The sequence below is a fragment of the Lathamus discolor genome, chromosome 3 (genome assembly GCF_037157495.1).
Source record: "Lathamus discolor isolate bLatDis1 chromosome 3, bLatDis1.hap1, whole genome shotgun sequence".
Classification (NCBI taxonomy): domain Eukaryota; kingdom Metazoa; phylum Chordata; class Aves; order Psittaciformes; family Psittacidae; genus Lathamus; species Lathamus discolor.
Window position 1 is genome coordinate 79,416,434 of NC_088886.1, and position 15,300 is coordinate 79,431,733.

The 15,300-nt window shown below is 37.5% G+C and overlaps 1 protein-coding gene across 3 annotated transcripts in view; it reads right to left on the reverse strand.

Moving 5' to 3' along the window:
* HECW2 (HECT, C2 and WW domain containing E3 ubiquitin protein ligase 2) overlaps positions 1–15,300 on the reverse strand; it is a 162,787-nt gene that overhangs the window by 11,841 nt on the left and 135,646 nt on the right. For all 3 annotated transcript variants that reach the window (XM_065669961.1, XM_065669962.1, XM_065669963.1), the window contains 6 exons: positions 14,005–14,114; positions 10,028–10,148; positions 7,817–7,930; positions 4,066–4,218; positions 2,017–2,115; positions 84–213 (listed from right to left, as the gene is read on the reverse strand). In XM_065669961.1, the coding sequence (XP_065526033.1) occupies positions 84–213; positions 2,017–2,115; positions 4,066–4,218; positions 7,817–7,930; positions 10,028–10,148; positions 14,005–14,114 (727 nt within the window). The remainder of the gene's footprint in view (positions 1–83; positions 214–2,016; positions 2,116–4,065; positions 4,219–7,816; positions 7,931–10,027; positions 10,149–14,004; positions 14,115–15,300) is intronic.

The window sequence follows — 15,300 nt, forward strand, 5'->3', positions numbered from 1 at the left end:
TGGACGCATCATTCCTGTGTATAAATAAATGTTTCCCTAGCAACTGAATACACAAAGGAAATTGAATTAAGAATCTTGCACACCTGCCCAAAAACTTCTTCATTTACAGTAAATGTGAGATCTAGGATATCATGTATATCATTATCTTTCATCCACTGCAAACTCTGGTGAAACTCCTCATCGAGATATTCCAGGTCACTCAGGTCACAGAGTCTAACATAAAGAAGAAAACACACAAATACAGATGACAGCAGTAGTGTGTGATCAGTAACTAAACTCAGGATAGTCCTGAAAATTAGACTGAGAAAGGGAGCCTAGAGAAAAATCAAAAGAATAAAGAAGACTCTACTTCAAAACTCTGTTTATTTGCCAAGTAATAGCAGTTATGTATAACAAAATTTTGCTAATACACAACATTCCAGAGTTTATTAATTTGAAGACACAATGATTTTAAGCTTATGCTGAGTCTCTCCTATGTGTCCCGTGAAGAATATTTTGGAATTTTGAAAATACACAAAGTGTATTTTCACTTTGTACAGAGAGACAAAAAAACCAAATCATAAAAGAAATTGAAAGTTTTTGTAACAAGCAACTACTATCTTTTTCATTTATGTGACTACACCTCTCTCATCAGCTCATTGTATGGAGAAATCTGTTCAGAGATCCTGCCTACACAGAAATATCATTTTACCTTTTGCCATATTTCCCCTTACTTTTACAAATCCAACTTCCAAAGCCAACTGTACTTTGCTGTCTTTAACAGTTACTACTCCATGCTTTGAACATATCATCTGTTAATAATATTTAATAACGGGTCAATTTCTGCCATTTCTAACTCCTTAAATCCTTCTAAATAGGACACTGGGGCTATTCATTAAGGGCTTTTTAGCTGCAGGGTTCCTTGCCTGCTTATATTCTTGGGTCCATAATAAGTCAGAAGAAAGCCCTGTACTTTTAGTTGGATGCTCAAAAGAGTAGTTTAAGTGACATCCTGCAGTAACAGCCCCTACATCAAAGCTGATGGATTGGGCACAAAGTCGCATCTGCAGAGGTAGTCTGGACAGCTCATCAGTTCTAAGGAAAGTGAAGGTCCAGGAAAAGCTGGAACTTAGATGGGAAAGTTGCATGAATTAAGCTGTGTACAAAGGTGACTGCCCTTCATTTTTAATTTTACTGTTTAGAGAACCACCAATTTAAATTATTAATTTAATTTGGCAGTCATAAAATATTAGTATTAAAGCCCATCCAGGCCAAGTCCTCATTCTTATTAAAATGATACTGTTAGCATTTAGGTGTTTTTAAAATATACATACAATAGGCATGGATGCATTACTCCACACTATCAGAATGTATGATGCTTTATGCAAAAAATATCCCTCCAGACTTCTCAAAACAGCTTTCAAATGGAAGACAAAAAGTGAAGCACCTTAAGTTCATTAGGTCTTAGATTCCAGCCATGCTGAACAAGTGCAGCTCTGATTGTTTGTAATCTCAATTTTATGGAGCTTTATTCTGATATATTTTAGACTTTGTTTTCAGAACTACTACTCCTGCTCTGTCTGAAACAGTCTACCTCTGAAAACGGGTCTTGCAGTCTAAGTTACAAAGTGATTCATATCCTATCCTGTGAGTCACTACAAGACAAATGAATAAGAATTCTATTCATATCGGGAATAAAACCACAGCATTTCATTGTACAGCTTCAAATGTAAGATTTTGTAGTAGTTGGTAACATGGTGAAAATAAAATAAGAGGTTTTCATATTGATGAGAAAGAACATTCTGGGTAACCATCATTGAATATTTAAAGAACACTGGGTAACTATCAGCTAATAATTGTAAGTAGAAACAAGTAAACTTTTCTATTTTGAAACAGCCCTGGATTGAAAAGAAATGATTACATTATAAATAAAGGCCTGTCTTCTTCAATGATAAATCATAATTTATCCATACATAAAACAGCATCGTCCATGGGGAAGGACTCAAAAAGAAAAGGAGACAGAACAATTCTACTCACATTCGGAGGAGGGCTTTATAAAAGGGTCGTGTAAAAAAAGCATCTAGCAAATACTGATGTATCAGAGCAAGACCAAGAATTCGACCACTAAACCTGAACCTGGAAGAAAAAGAGTTACAATCATCATACTGAAGCTTTGTGGTTTGTAGACTGCTCTGTCATCAAAACTTACATATCTTTCCAAACAGCATTTTTTTAAATCAGAAAGCTGTGTATAAATTGTGGTATTTTTTTGTGTTTGGTTTTTAATTTTTCTTGCATTTCTTTTACATGCTCTGTAAGGCACAGAAAAAAACCCCACAAATCTGCAGAGTGTGGAGAATCCCTCAGATACCTAAAGTTGCAACTTCTCCATAAGGTCAAATCCATATTAACCCAATCAACCCTAGCCTCTTCATAGAAGTATATCTACCTCACATCCCATATAGGATTAACTTGTTTTCATGTTACTGGGAGGCCAAAGGTTTTTCATCTGACTGATGTCAGGGAGTTCTACATAGATTTTCATGAAAGATGGCTGGAAGCTTTTTGGTGTATCACAGTGCCCTCCAGCCCTATGTCAACATGATTTAAACAGTCTTCTCCTCTCCCCTCTCTTCCCCAATTATCTTCATTTTGTTGGGTATATAAGGAATGTTGGGTGGGAGGGAGTTGAACAGATTTCAGATCAGATGGCAGCCAACTTTGAAATAGTAGGGTCTTCACAAATATTCCCAAGAGAATAAAGATCCATTGAGAAAAATCCTCCACATCTCTGGAATTAGATTTAAGTGTAGCGTTATTTTTCAAATGTTTCTTACACTGACTATGCATCCTCAGCAACAGTTTTCTTGGAACGATTAGGGCTTTACTGCAGCTGTCTGTACACAGGGCTTGCAAGATAAGGATGTGACATGCAGAGCCTTCCCCTTCCATGTATAACAGCTTGTCACAGCTGCATTTTCTGAATTCCCCAAGGCTGTACATGACCAGTGGTGTCACTGGCACCAGCTTCGCAGAAAGAGAGGGGTCATCCCCTCCCTTACCCTCTAAGGTCTCCGGTCCAGCACTGCAGAAGCCAGAGATTAATACAAAATGTTGGAGGAAGTTGTGCAGCATGTAAGGATTTTTCTCCCCTTTTTGCCAGACTTCTGCTTTTCTAATATAGCATATATCATTTATTGTTGCAATGCTTGAGTTCAACAGGCAGGTTGCTCTAACTTGATGCAGCCAACCATTTCATTTTCTATTAATTTCTAAAACGGGTAATGAGATTCCTTTCTGATACTCATTCTTCATAAGTGGCTTCCAATAAGTAAAGACTTAGTACATATCTGTCCTACACAGGTGATCAGCCATTCTACTATTACCATATTCTAACAACCCACACAACAGAATTATCTGTTAAAATCCACAGTACAGCTTTACAGACTTATGGTGATGCCAGGGCTTAAATCATCTGAGGGTGATTCAAACTGGTTTATAGTTGTGAAAATGGAATTATGTAAAAATCCTTGATAACTATTCTAGAAGTATGTGTGTATGTCCAGACTTTGCTTAAGAGCTATGTAAGCAGCAGTCCTCCCCCCATTCTTTATTAAGATACCTTCAAGGATTTCCATCCAACAGGTAAGTTGTTTTTTTTCCACTGAGGAGACCACTGTACTCTTTAGGAAGACTCAAACAAACATACAGTAACACCTGTTTGAAATCTCCCTTAGTCTCCTTAGCTGACAAAAAGCCAATGTTTCTTTCATTATTTTTTAATGCACAAGAGACTAATGCTGCTTTCATGAAATGACTGTAATGTACAAGGAACGCAGAGAGTTGTGTTGTGAGACTATCCCATGGTACATGTTTCAAATCATAAGTTTTGCTGACCTTATGAGAAATAAGAGAATTTAAACCACAAGAGAAAACAGAATCAGGGAAGTCAAAAGAAATGCAGTTATTTTGCTGCTGGTTAAAAAGATGGGATTCTGGTTTCTATGTTTGAGCAGATATGAGCAGATGTCTACAAGTGGGAACAACAGAAAACATAGCTGAAAAACAAAGAAAAATCATTCTTACCACTCATGGTGATTGTCTACAAAAGCAGACATGGGACTTATTTGTACTGTATAGGTATCGTTGGCAGAATATTCAAATAAACCATAATATGGATTGAAGAGCTCTCTAGATACCAGGAAAAAAAACTCTCTTGAAGGTCCACTGTAGTCCAACCTTTAAAGAGAAACTTAACGTTACTATAAAGTGTTCATGTTTGCACAGAAATGCTTTATGAATCTACATTCTTTATGTTCTTATTTTAATTAAAATTTCATAAGGTTTTAACCAGAACCCTTATCCTGCAGATTGCTTAATGCCAAGGTATGTGAAGTCCTCATGGGGCTATTCTGAAATGGAATAGCTTGGAGGGCTGGAATGAAATGCTCTATGCGGGCTGCTCTCATAAAAAAATTTGGCTCTAACTGTAGTGGCCTCTTTGCCACAGGAATATAACCAAATAATTGAGGGCAAGGGGGAGGAGGAGACATAAAAAAAGCCAACATGAGACCTATCTGCATCTGACAAATTAAGGATGAAAATTAACACTGCTCATATTTTGCCTTTGCAGACCTGCAACAATAGGACAATTTGAAAGATAATATTTCAGTTTTCCTGAGCAATATAATCTGAGATTACTTCAGTGATTTATCTTTCTTTGTCTTAAATTTTCTTGTCTCTCTTCCAAACATGAGTGCACTTAAATGTCTTCTGGAGAGTGCATTTCCTTTGGAGGTGGTTGGGGTTTTTTTCGGTTATTTCAAAATTCCAATACTAATGGAATCTAAATAACCCCTTCTTCCTGAACCATAAACAAACTCATTGCTGACAAAGTACTGAGACTGAATTTTGACACTGCGCTTCAGGTCATCACTGAAATGAGTTAAGTATGCAGCTAGTGCTCTGGTAGAGATGGAAAACAGAAAATTAGGGATTTTCCTGTGGGGAACAGAGATGATTATAATCCTGACAAATAGATATAAAGATATATCTTCTGGAGGCTGAGACTTTTAAGAAGGTCTTGGTTTAGTACTAGAAAAATACTCAGAAGTATCACAGAGAAGGTCAGCTTTTACACAGAACTTCTGTTACTCATGTTTTGGCTCATGAACCGTTACAGAAGAGAAACATGGATGAGAGTTGTTTTGAAGGATGAAGTTTTCAGGAAAGTAAAAGCTAGGTACCATTATCAAGGTGAGGACAAAGCCTCTTTCCTCTATTGAATGAAAAACATTTTCCCTTCAGTCATTTGGAAGCACTTCACTTCTGTTAAGCTTCAGAAGTGACATACTGAAACAGATTCTTACCCTGGCAAAAAGGGCAGATTCCACATTCAAACTGCAGAAAAACCCAAACAAAACCTCAAAATGGTTTGATATCATGGACAACTGCTGGATCTTAATCTTGGCACAAACACCAGGATGAAGTAAAAGCTCATCTGGAAGGCTCCTACAAACTTCTGGGACAATCAGACTCACTATGAAATCTTAAAATAGGATAGAATCTGCGTGCTTCACTACCCACCATTTCGTACAGCTCCTTTTGTTCGCAGAGTTATTATGAATCACATTAAATAAATCAATCATGAGAGTCCTGCACTGCCAGTCAGATTTATCCCACAATTAAAGGCTTGGCACAAGGGTGAGAAAACTTCATACAAAAGGTATGCAACCACACAACAGCTGCAACTGTGGGGCATTTGGGTATGCAGGAACAGAGTAATATGTTGTTGGCAACATGACTCATGTCTCCTAGGAAGCACCATTAGTACTTCAGATTTACCACTCTCCAATGCAAAGCAGCTTTTGCTAATAGTTAATAGAACTTAGGGAAAATAACTTTAAGAAACCATACTCTTCGTATCAAAATTTTCTTCATGTATCATGTAATGAATGTAAAAACATTAAATTAGCATCACAATTGCATGACTGTAGAAATCGAAGGTTCAAGGAAGATACCAAACGTCATGAGACTTAAGATACAAGTCATATGAACAGCAATAACTATATCTGAGCTGCCCCACTTACCAATTTATAAACTACTACATCAGTAGTTACTAAAATGTTTTAATTTTTGAGGATTTCACCAGGTAATGGGTAATGCATTTCTTTTACCAAGAGGAAAAGAAATGCAAGAGCAAACTCCCACTTAAAAAAGGAGTAGCAAATAGGAAACAATTTCAGTATTCCTCCTCCTCTCCTACACCCTGACTTGTCTTTCTACACCTAGCCAAATGAAGTTTGATACATATCCTTGCACCATCTGTGATGAAACAATAGCTTGCACACATCCTTTCCTCATTCAAAACACATTTCTACATACAGACTTGTCGTCATTTTAATTTTACTTTGCTCTTAATTAACTAACTCACTCTTTTCCATTACAAAGAGAGTCTTGTGTAAAGTTGGCTAGAACAAGAAGAGGATGTGTCACCTCCATTTCCAGGTCACTCTTCTTCTTGCTGTACCGAGTGATGAAATGAGAAAGCCTGACATCTGATGAAGGGAGACAGTCTATCTGGATCAATCTCTATCTCACATATGATTTTAAAGTTTTCTCTTTCATTTTTAAACCTGAGTCAAGGTTGTAGCTGTGAAAGTAAAGGTTGGTAGGGCCAACCTTATATAAAACAGGCCTCATACCTGTACCCCCACCCTGCTCTGTCAATACAGTGTAATGTCATCCTGCATCGGCCTTGTCATTCCAGTTCTGAGTTCTTCCTCAGACAGCACAATGATATTATTTATATGAACAAGTCCACACTTGGCTTTCAGCTGTCAACATCATTCTAAGACTTCTGTGAGTCCTTATTAACACTGAGTACTTCATGGTGAACTTTACACAAACAACAGGATTTAGGGGTTTTCAAAGATTAATTTTATCTAATCTTGTATGAGCTGTTTCTATTACAACTTAGCTACTTCCAAGACTCACACATTGCATGGCAATAATGCACATACAGCATCCCAAGAGCTGTGTGCTGCAGTTTCCTAAATATAGAGGAATAAAATTTACAAATACATTCATTAAACGTATCAAAATCAAGGCTTTGAGATCTGACAACAGGGTCACAAATCAAGAAATGAAAGAGGCAAATAGCACATTGTTCCAGTCGCTTGCAAGAAAAACCTAACCACATCTTGCTTTGCAACACACATCTCACAACCTGGTCTCACATCAGTAACATGGTAGACTAAGCATTCTTTGAAGGGACTTTGAAACACCAGGAATATTTGTATTTATTTGACAAGTAGCAACAGCCTAGCTGCTTTTATTGGTGACTCAGGCCCTGCCCTGGAGAGACAGTAAGCACTTCCTGTACACTGCAGGCTTTCAGCTCCCTTTGCCTCAGACAGGAGTTGAATTAAGGATTACGCCTCTAGTCTACTCCTGAAGCACCCTCACCCCAACTAATGGCAGCTGTCTTTTAAAAAGCACTGGAGATATAATGTCAGCACTGATAGAAAGGAAATATTAAGAACATGAGAAAGTTGTTTATTTTTAATTTGCTTTCCCAGCAACATTCTAAAACACACACCAACTATTGTGAAAATTCACATAAACACTTGCATTACTTCTGCAAAGGCAGGATACATTACATTTCACAATGCCTAAAAAGTCATCTTGAACAGCTGTATGTTCTAGGCTTATGTATGTGGCATTTCCTGAATGTAATCCTTCCTCTTTTCTCTTTAGACCACAAGATGTTTGGTGAAACAGCAGCTGCAAGACACACAGAGTTTTCAGATCACGTTTACTTCCCTGTTCTACTCACCCTTCTTCCCCAACAAACGTGACATAGAGTTTATTTCTCTGCAGGTCTTTTCTTGAGTAGCCCATGATCTGGTTAAAGGCATCTTCTAGCAAGTGATCTCTCCTAATGATTAATCTGAGGAGCAAAATAATTTTGAAATAGCAATTCATGAAAATGAACCACAGTTGGAAACATCTATTTATACTGCAAGGTAACAGGGTGACTTCAGAGAGATACAAGTTTCTGCTGGATAGTTTGATACCAATCAGGCAGCTTCTGACTGTTAGTCTACGTCCTTCAAGGATCTACTTCAGTTTTCAATAAAACGTCTTTCACACAAAGAAGTGTTGTTCTATTTTTTTATACCCTGGCTCTTCCTTAAATCAAAGGTTTCAGTGGGAAAGGTCCTGAAGTGGGCATTTTCATCAGGTTAAAACCCTCTTGTAAGTCTGGGTCTCTAAATCAAGTCTTTCTGTAAGCAAGAATCTAAGCTTTTATGTAAAAAGCAATCTCTTAACAAGGAAAAAGATAAAACTGTGGGAAAGTCACTGAATGGTAACTCCAGAATCACACATCCCTACATTATCCCCAGTGTGCGACGGGACAAAAAGTCTAGGAGGAATAGCAACTGTTTGTCCAAAACCAGACTGAAGGTTCACATGTGAAAACATAATGTACCTTCTGAAAGAAAAATTGTGAAAGTGAGGGAGTGTCATCAAGATCTAAAATAAGAGGTGAAAGAAACCTCCTTACTTAAACATTTTATCTTCTGCCAAAAAAACCTGTTTAATTAGTTTCATGAAGTGCAGCTTGCTTTACATTCAAATACTGCCATATGTGTGCATTTTATCAGTCAGACTGAAGCTGGGAGCTGCTGCTGCCCGCAGAGAGACAGCTTACCTCTCCACAGAGCCTCTTGCAAAACCCTTGTAGGCCTTACTGCTTGTGCAGAGATCAGTCAGTGACTGCACTGTGCTATCCTGCAGAACACATGGAATTGGAGAGGCCAAGCACTGGCAAAGTACCTGGGCAACACAAGGACCCAGGCACTAAGTTGTGCTGGGGTCCTGGTTTGGAAAAAAAAAAGGAGCAGATCAGTGTATGCCTGGGAAAGGAACAGAGAACACTTCTGTTCAAAAAATCAAGCTGTTGTTCTCCTTAAAAATCCACAGTATGATGGCAAATAAAGGTGCAAGAAATGTAATGGATCTTAACAGCTAGCAAATGCCATCTTCTTCTACCAGCTAACTGCCCAAGTATTTGTGACAAAACTACACAGATTAACCTCTAAGTGTTTGTGATTTCATTACATTACAGGCAGAAAATGTTCAAGCTCTGCCTCTTAAGTCTGTCTAAGCAATACCATTTTAAACCCATTTCCGTTGTGGAAGACTTTTAACAAGCCCACAGAAATGAAGTCTCAGCTCTGCACCAATTCTTGCAAAGTGACTGGCTGGGTGAAATAAAACAAAACCAAACCAAATCCAACCACCCAAAATACCTACCCCCTATTCTAACAGAAGAAATGGTTGAAAAAGTTCTAATGCTTCATGGCTACTGTGAGAGCATCAAACTATGAGAGTCTGAGACCTAGCACAAGACTTTGTAATTTACACAATTATGAAAGTATCTTTTGCTGATGATCCTTAACATGTATGAAATCACTTGATTACCAAATAAATGAAGGAGGGAAGACCTTGTTCCAAGCATTCTAACATTCAGGGTGCTGAAATAAAAATACTAGCAGTTTTTTAAGGTAATCCTTAGAATTTAATAACATTTGATTTTATGAGTCCTCTTTACTAAAGAGGACTGTGATATCAAGACAGGCAATTATGTACAAAAGATAAGCCTATCTAGTTTTTTCAGTGGAAAAAGACATGAGAAAATACAACTGTTTGTATGATAGCACATGCTGTAATGGAAGAAGAATTCAGATGCCTCTTGTTCTGCATGCCTCTTCCCAAAGTGCTTTTTGGCACTGTACCGGTAAGATTGTTTGTATGAAAATATAGTTAGAGGAAAGACAGAAGAAGTGCTCAGGACTTGCTGTATCCTCTGCTATGAATCACATGCTGGCACTAAGTCTTTTATGACAGGCTTTGTATTTCCAGAAGTGCAAGGGTAACCACAACATCTGCATTCCTTCTACTGGGAAGAAGCTTGTAGATGTGCAAGGCAAGGCAAGCTGCCTGAGAAACAAATCCAGTTTCATGAGATTCTTCAACATACTTCAATTTTCCTGGGCCTTGTCCATATCCTTTAGTCTCCAACTTCCTGTAAAAGTTCCTCAGCTTGGCTTCAAAATCTCTTTTGTAAGGAGCTGGAGCTCGGGCATTGGCACGCTGAGTACCTGCAGGAAACAATAAGCAAAGAATGAGCTGTAGTGACATGAACTGATTAATGTCCCATCCTCTTCTGAAAAGACTTAACAGCAAAGGGCAGGATATGTGTTTGGTTTGGTCACCTTTATGAGTAAAAGGCTGTGTATCTTCAAATCTGCTTTGCATGCTCACTTCCAATAGTATCACCCTTCTAAAGTAAGTCTCAAAAGAGCAAATCCAGGTCAATGCAAAAGATGGTTTAAAAACCCAGCATGATTGGAAAGATTTAACTTTTGTTTGTCAAGTACACTTTATGTCTAACCTTTAAAACAGCTCATGAAATAAATGTTCTGCTCTATTCTGGTTTTAATATTATAAGGAAAAATAGGAACTCAGAAATGACGCATAAACAGACTTCACTCTGCTGTGCTCTGTTGAATACATCAGGCTGAAAAAGGAAGACTATTGGAAATTCCCTAGTAGAAGTTTTTCACTGGGGAGGTAAAGGGGAAAAAATAGTGGAAGAATGGAAAGACTGCCATTTCAGTTTGTGGAACTTTTCACATGTGCCCCCAGGCACATACATGATGATCATCGATAAGTGAGTTTCTTTTAAAAAGAACTGGCTTTTAAGAGTTAATGTCTTAAAAGCAGGGAGAGATGAGATCTGTATGCCAAAGAACTGCCATACCCCCACATCTGCATGTACAAGTCTAGTATATACAAATTAGGTGTTTAATCAGATCTGTTCTAAATATTACAACCATTAGAACTTCCATTGCCTCCCTGGATGAATTACATCAATTGACATGACTGCAAGACAACGTGCCAAAGAGGCAGCTAATCCTAGTTCTTGTACATTCATCTTCTCACCCCAAGTTCTTATAACATTAAATTCTTCCCCTGCAAGGCTGTGTAGACACCCCCACAAAAAAAATCATAGGGTGTTTAAAATTTCTCATGCCCTACACTATACATAGGTTGCCAACGATTTATGTGCAACTGGTGGTCATCTAGCAGGCCCATAATGCACTGGAAACACAAATGAACAGCTTAGAAACACTTATATGTAGACTTCTGCCTTTCTTTATGTGAGCTTTCTTTTGGCTCCCTGGCCAACAGAGAAGCATTTATTGCTATATGGGTGAAAGCACGAGAACGTAACATTTCAGATTATGAAAGAGAGAGAATATGTCTTTGTTTGGCCTGTGGGCAGAGATGAGGGGAAAAGAGAGGAGCTTGCTTAGCCACAAAGCATATGGGGCTGACGGAAAAGGCAATGAGCACATCCTGCAGAAGTGGCTGCTCAGAGTTGATCTCTCTGCAGAGATCAGAAGGAGAACAACTGAGAGCAGTATTAACAGTGAATGCCATTTACAGGTCTGTAAAAGACCTTTCTGACCAGAAAGACACTTGCCACTTCTAGGCTTAGCATGACATGTGGGAGGAATAGAAAACATCAGGGAATTCTTACAGCTCCAGTAGGAACATGCAGGACCCCTTCAGAAAATAAATCACAGTCATTAATCTATACTGGTTATCCTCTTTTACTGAAAGCACCAAGGGCTTCTAACATTCAGCTGAGTTCTCTAGAAAACCCACAGAAACTTGAAACTGTAAACAGCCTTTCAATTACTGGCCTTTTCCCACTACTTTGTTTATTTTGCCTTGGGTCAAAGTAGGTACAAAAATGTAGTCACCAAATAAATGCAAAAACAAGCATACTTTAATCTTAACCCCTGAAGGAAGTTTTTGCTGAGAGAGAATCTGGTAACACGGTTACTTCACGCTTCAGAAATCAGCAGTATATTATTCTATCAGCACATGACAAGTCCTCATTGCAAATCAAAGGCATATGCCAAGAAATTCCTGGGCAATTATAATGATTACTTCCGCCTTGGGAACAAAAGATGTTAATGGAAGAGCTAAAAAACACCAGTGATGTGATCATATTTGACTTTCAAGAAGGTTATATTCTAAAGCAGATATAAAGAGCAGCTTCATGACTATTCATCTTTCCCAAAAGAGAAAGTACAACCGATTGTGACTGATGTGAACAATGGATCCTTAACATGCAACCTCGTGCAGTGCAGCACAGCCAGTTTAGCTGACAAAAGGGACACAGAGCCCTCACAGAAACGATGAGCTATTTACAGCTTCTCATCAAAAAAGTCATTTGTACACCAACACAAACATGCATACTTGCAGAATGACAGGGAGATTCATGGTCTCTATATTTTTCTATGAAATAGAGATTACAATTTTTAGGAGAAAGAGACTAAACCCATCACTGCTTATCCTTTACTGTGTGCTGCTACTTTGAGGAATTGATGAGAATATTGCATGCTAAAGATTGACTGCATTTTGAAATTATTTTGTTGGAGTAAAGTCCTGCTCAGCTTGCATTGGTGGATGTACTAGTAAAGAAGAAATTTTTACTCTGAAAGCCAAATCTGCCAGGTTTGCAGTTGAAAATAAGATGCACATATGCAGATTTTATTCTTCTTTTCAACAAAAGAAAACAGTTTTATCTAAACCAAATATGTATCAAAAATATCAATACATGTGAATATTAATTTTGCGGCTTTGCAGAATGTCATAAGATCATTAAGGTCTTTGCACAGTTTCTCTGAATAGGTCCTACAGACGTCCTACATCCAGCAGCAGGAAAAACTGCCACTCAGGATATGTTTATGAATAGTTTTAACCAGGTTTCTTGCAAAGGTTTTTATGATTGTGGACTGCGAAATGCCCATAAAAATCACAGTACTTCTGATAAAGTTTTCTTATTGTCTGGAACTACCTAGAGTTGCTCGCATCCCAGATGTTCTCTGTTTATCTATACTTTTGTTCTCAAATTTGTAGAAATCCCCTTAAGCCACTTCTGATTTACTGCAGTGATTTTTACTGATGTATTATCTTCTTGATAAAACCAGGAGTAAGGCATCTATAAACTTCTAATTACTTCGCCTTCAGAGGTCAAATGGAACTGGTCACATGTGACATAGCTTAGTTCTGACCTGCAACTCAGTTAATGTGTGAAATATCAATTTAATTCCATTATGATGTGTATTTCCAGACAGCTGCAATATGCTATCTGTTGAACTCATGTTAAGGGATAGCAAACTGGCGTTACATAAAATTGTTATTGTCCCAAAGCCCCATTAACACTTTCATTTTAATGTACAGTTATCAGATCCACACGTCTAAGTCTGTAGGCATCGGGATCCTGGCACAAGCAGTCACTTAAGTTGTTTCACATCATTGAAAAACAAGTTTGCAAGTTTTACAAGTCAGAACAAAATCACAGTCTCTGAAGTTGTAATACACCAAATCTTTTCTATTAGCAAAACATCTTCTGAGCCCAAGGCAAAGATTCAACTTTGACAGTCAAATGCAATCACACTTGTTCACTTTGCTCAAACATGGGACTAAATAAATGTTTGCTTTTGCTGGAGCAACAGAACTTAGATCTTAAGAAATTTGGAAAATCATTACATGCAGCATAATATAAACTGCATTATAGGTGCATTATCTCTACTGCACTATCTTACAGATACCATCGTAATGAAAGTACTGCTGTGACAAGCTCACTGATCACACAGAAGGTACTTTAGCTTACGTAACTTTACTCATCTAAAAGTCAGGAACCACAAAGGGGAATAGGTTATAGCTTCCCAAGAGCAGGTTCTTGGCTTTACGCTGCCATGAATTTCAATTTGGAAAGCAAACAAAATCTTATAGTCAAACAATTATTCTATTGGCTTTTGTTCTCTGACTTCTGGGAAGGCAGCTGGAGTGTGCTCCTGACTTTACTGACTTGGAACAGATCCTTAACAAGTACAAGAAATGGTTTTGCACAGAAGCAGTGCCTGAGCAACTTACCTGGAGAGTTCTGAGGTGAAGACACCGGCGAGCCTCTTGGGGACTGGCAATAACTAGGATGAAGTAAGGCATGTGGCGGCACGTATGACATTATCTCCTCCTCAAACAAGCTGGTAAAAAGAAGCAAAAGAGAAATAAAGAGTTTATTTCTTGAATGGCATTTCTCACTTTCTAGGAATAAATCCCTAGTTACTAACTTGCTTTCTTTCGTAGTCATTTGACTATTTCCACTATATAAACTTACAGTGCTACAAAATATTTTATTGCCATTCCATCAATCAGATCTCAAAAGTACCGGAAAACAGTGATGACTACTTTTGGGATACACTCCTATACGTAATTTGGTATTTGTTTTCAAGGTTAAATATAATAAAGTTAATTAAATTAATTATTTAATTAATTAAATTAAATTTTAATTCATTAATAAAATTAAAATATAGTTAATCAGCCTTTAAAATCTGTGTTGTGTCCCCCCCCCTTTTTTTGTTAAACTTGTGTTCTCATTACAAAGGAGACAATAACCCTAAGTCACACTTTCATAGAAAAAAGATCTGCAATACTGCACAAAGACCAAGACAGAGATAAAGATTCTAAACCTCAGGGATTAAGAATCATACCTGAACATGTTGAGCATACTGAACAGTAGGCTTGTTGGCATAAGTTATTTCATTTTACTTTTAATGCTAATATTGTTGCAGAAACAGGTATAACATCTAGCCTGTTCAGGCTGAGTTATTTCATGCTTCATGTGTTACTGACACACAGCTTTTAAGACAAAAACAATAACCTTTTGAAGCACAATCTCTGCATCTTTGTACAGAGTCTGCATATATATTAAAATGTCAATCTTTTTTCCAAAATTGACACAAGAAAATCCAAGAAGAGAGTATCTAATATCAGAATGAACCTGATATCAAAGCCCACGTTGTATGTTAAACACAACACAGATAAGAACAAACTGTTGAGATACATAAAAATTATTTTCAAGCGTTGAGCTGCAGGAAGTATCACAAGCCAATCTATTGCTATAGAGCTGAATCAATGATATCAATGTTCAAATAAAGGCTGTTTCTTACTAAGTCTGTTCAGTGAAAAAATACCTAGAAAAATTTTTGAATTAGATTTTTTTGTTTTAAATTGGTATTTTCTGGTAGTTCTTTTTATATTCATGACCATGCAGGCTTTCCTTCAAGTTACACTTTGATGCTGAAAATGTGATAAAATATAAACCGCTATTTCAATCTGGGATGAAATTAAGAGGTAAAATGATGATTCATGTTGTATACCAAACAACAT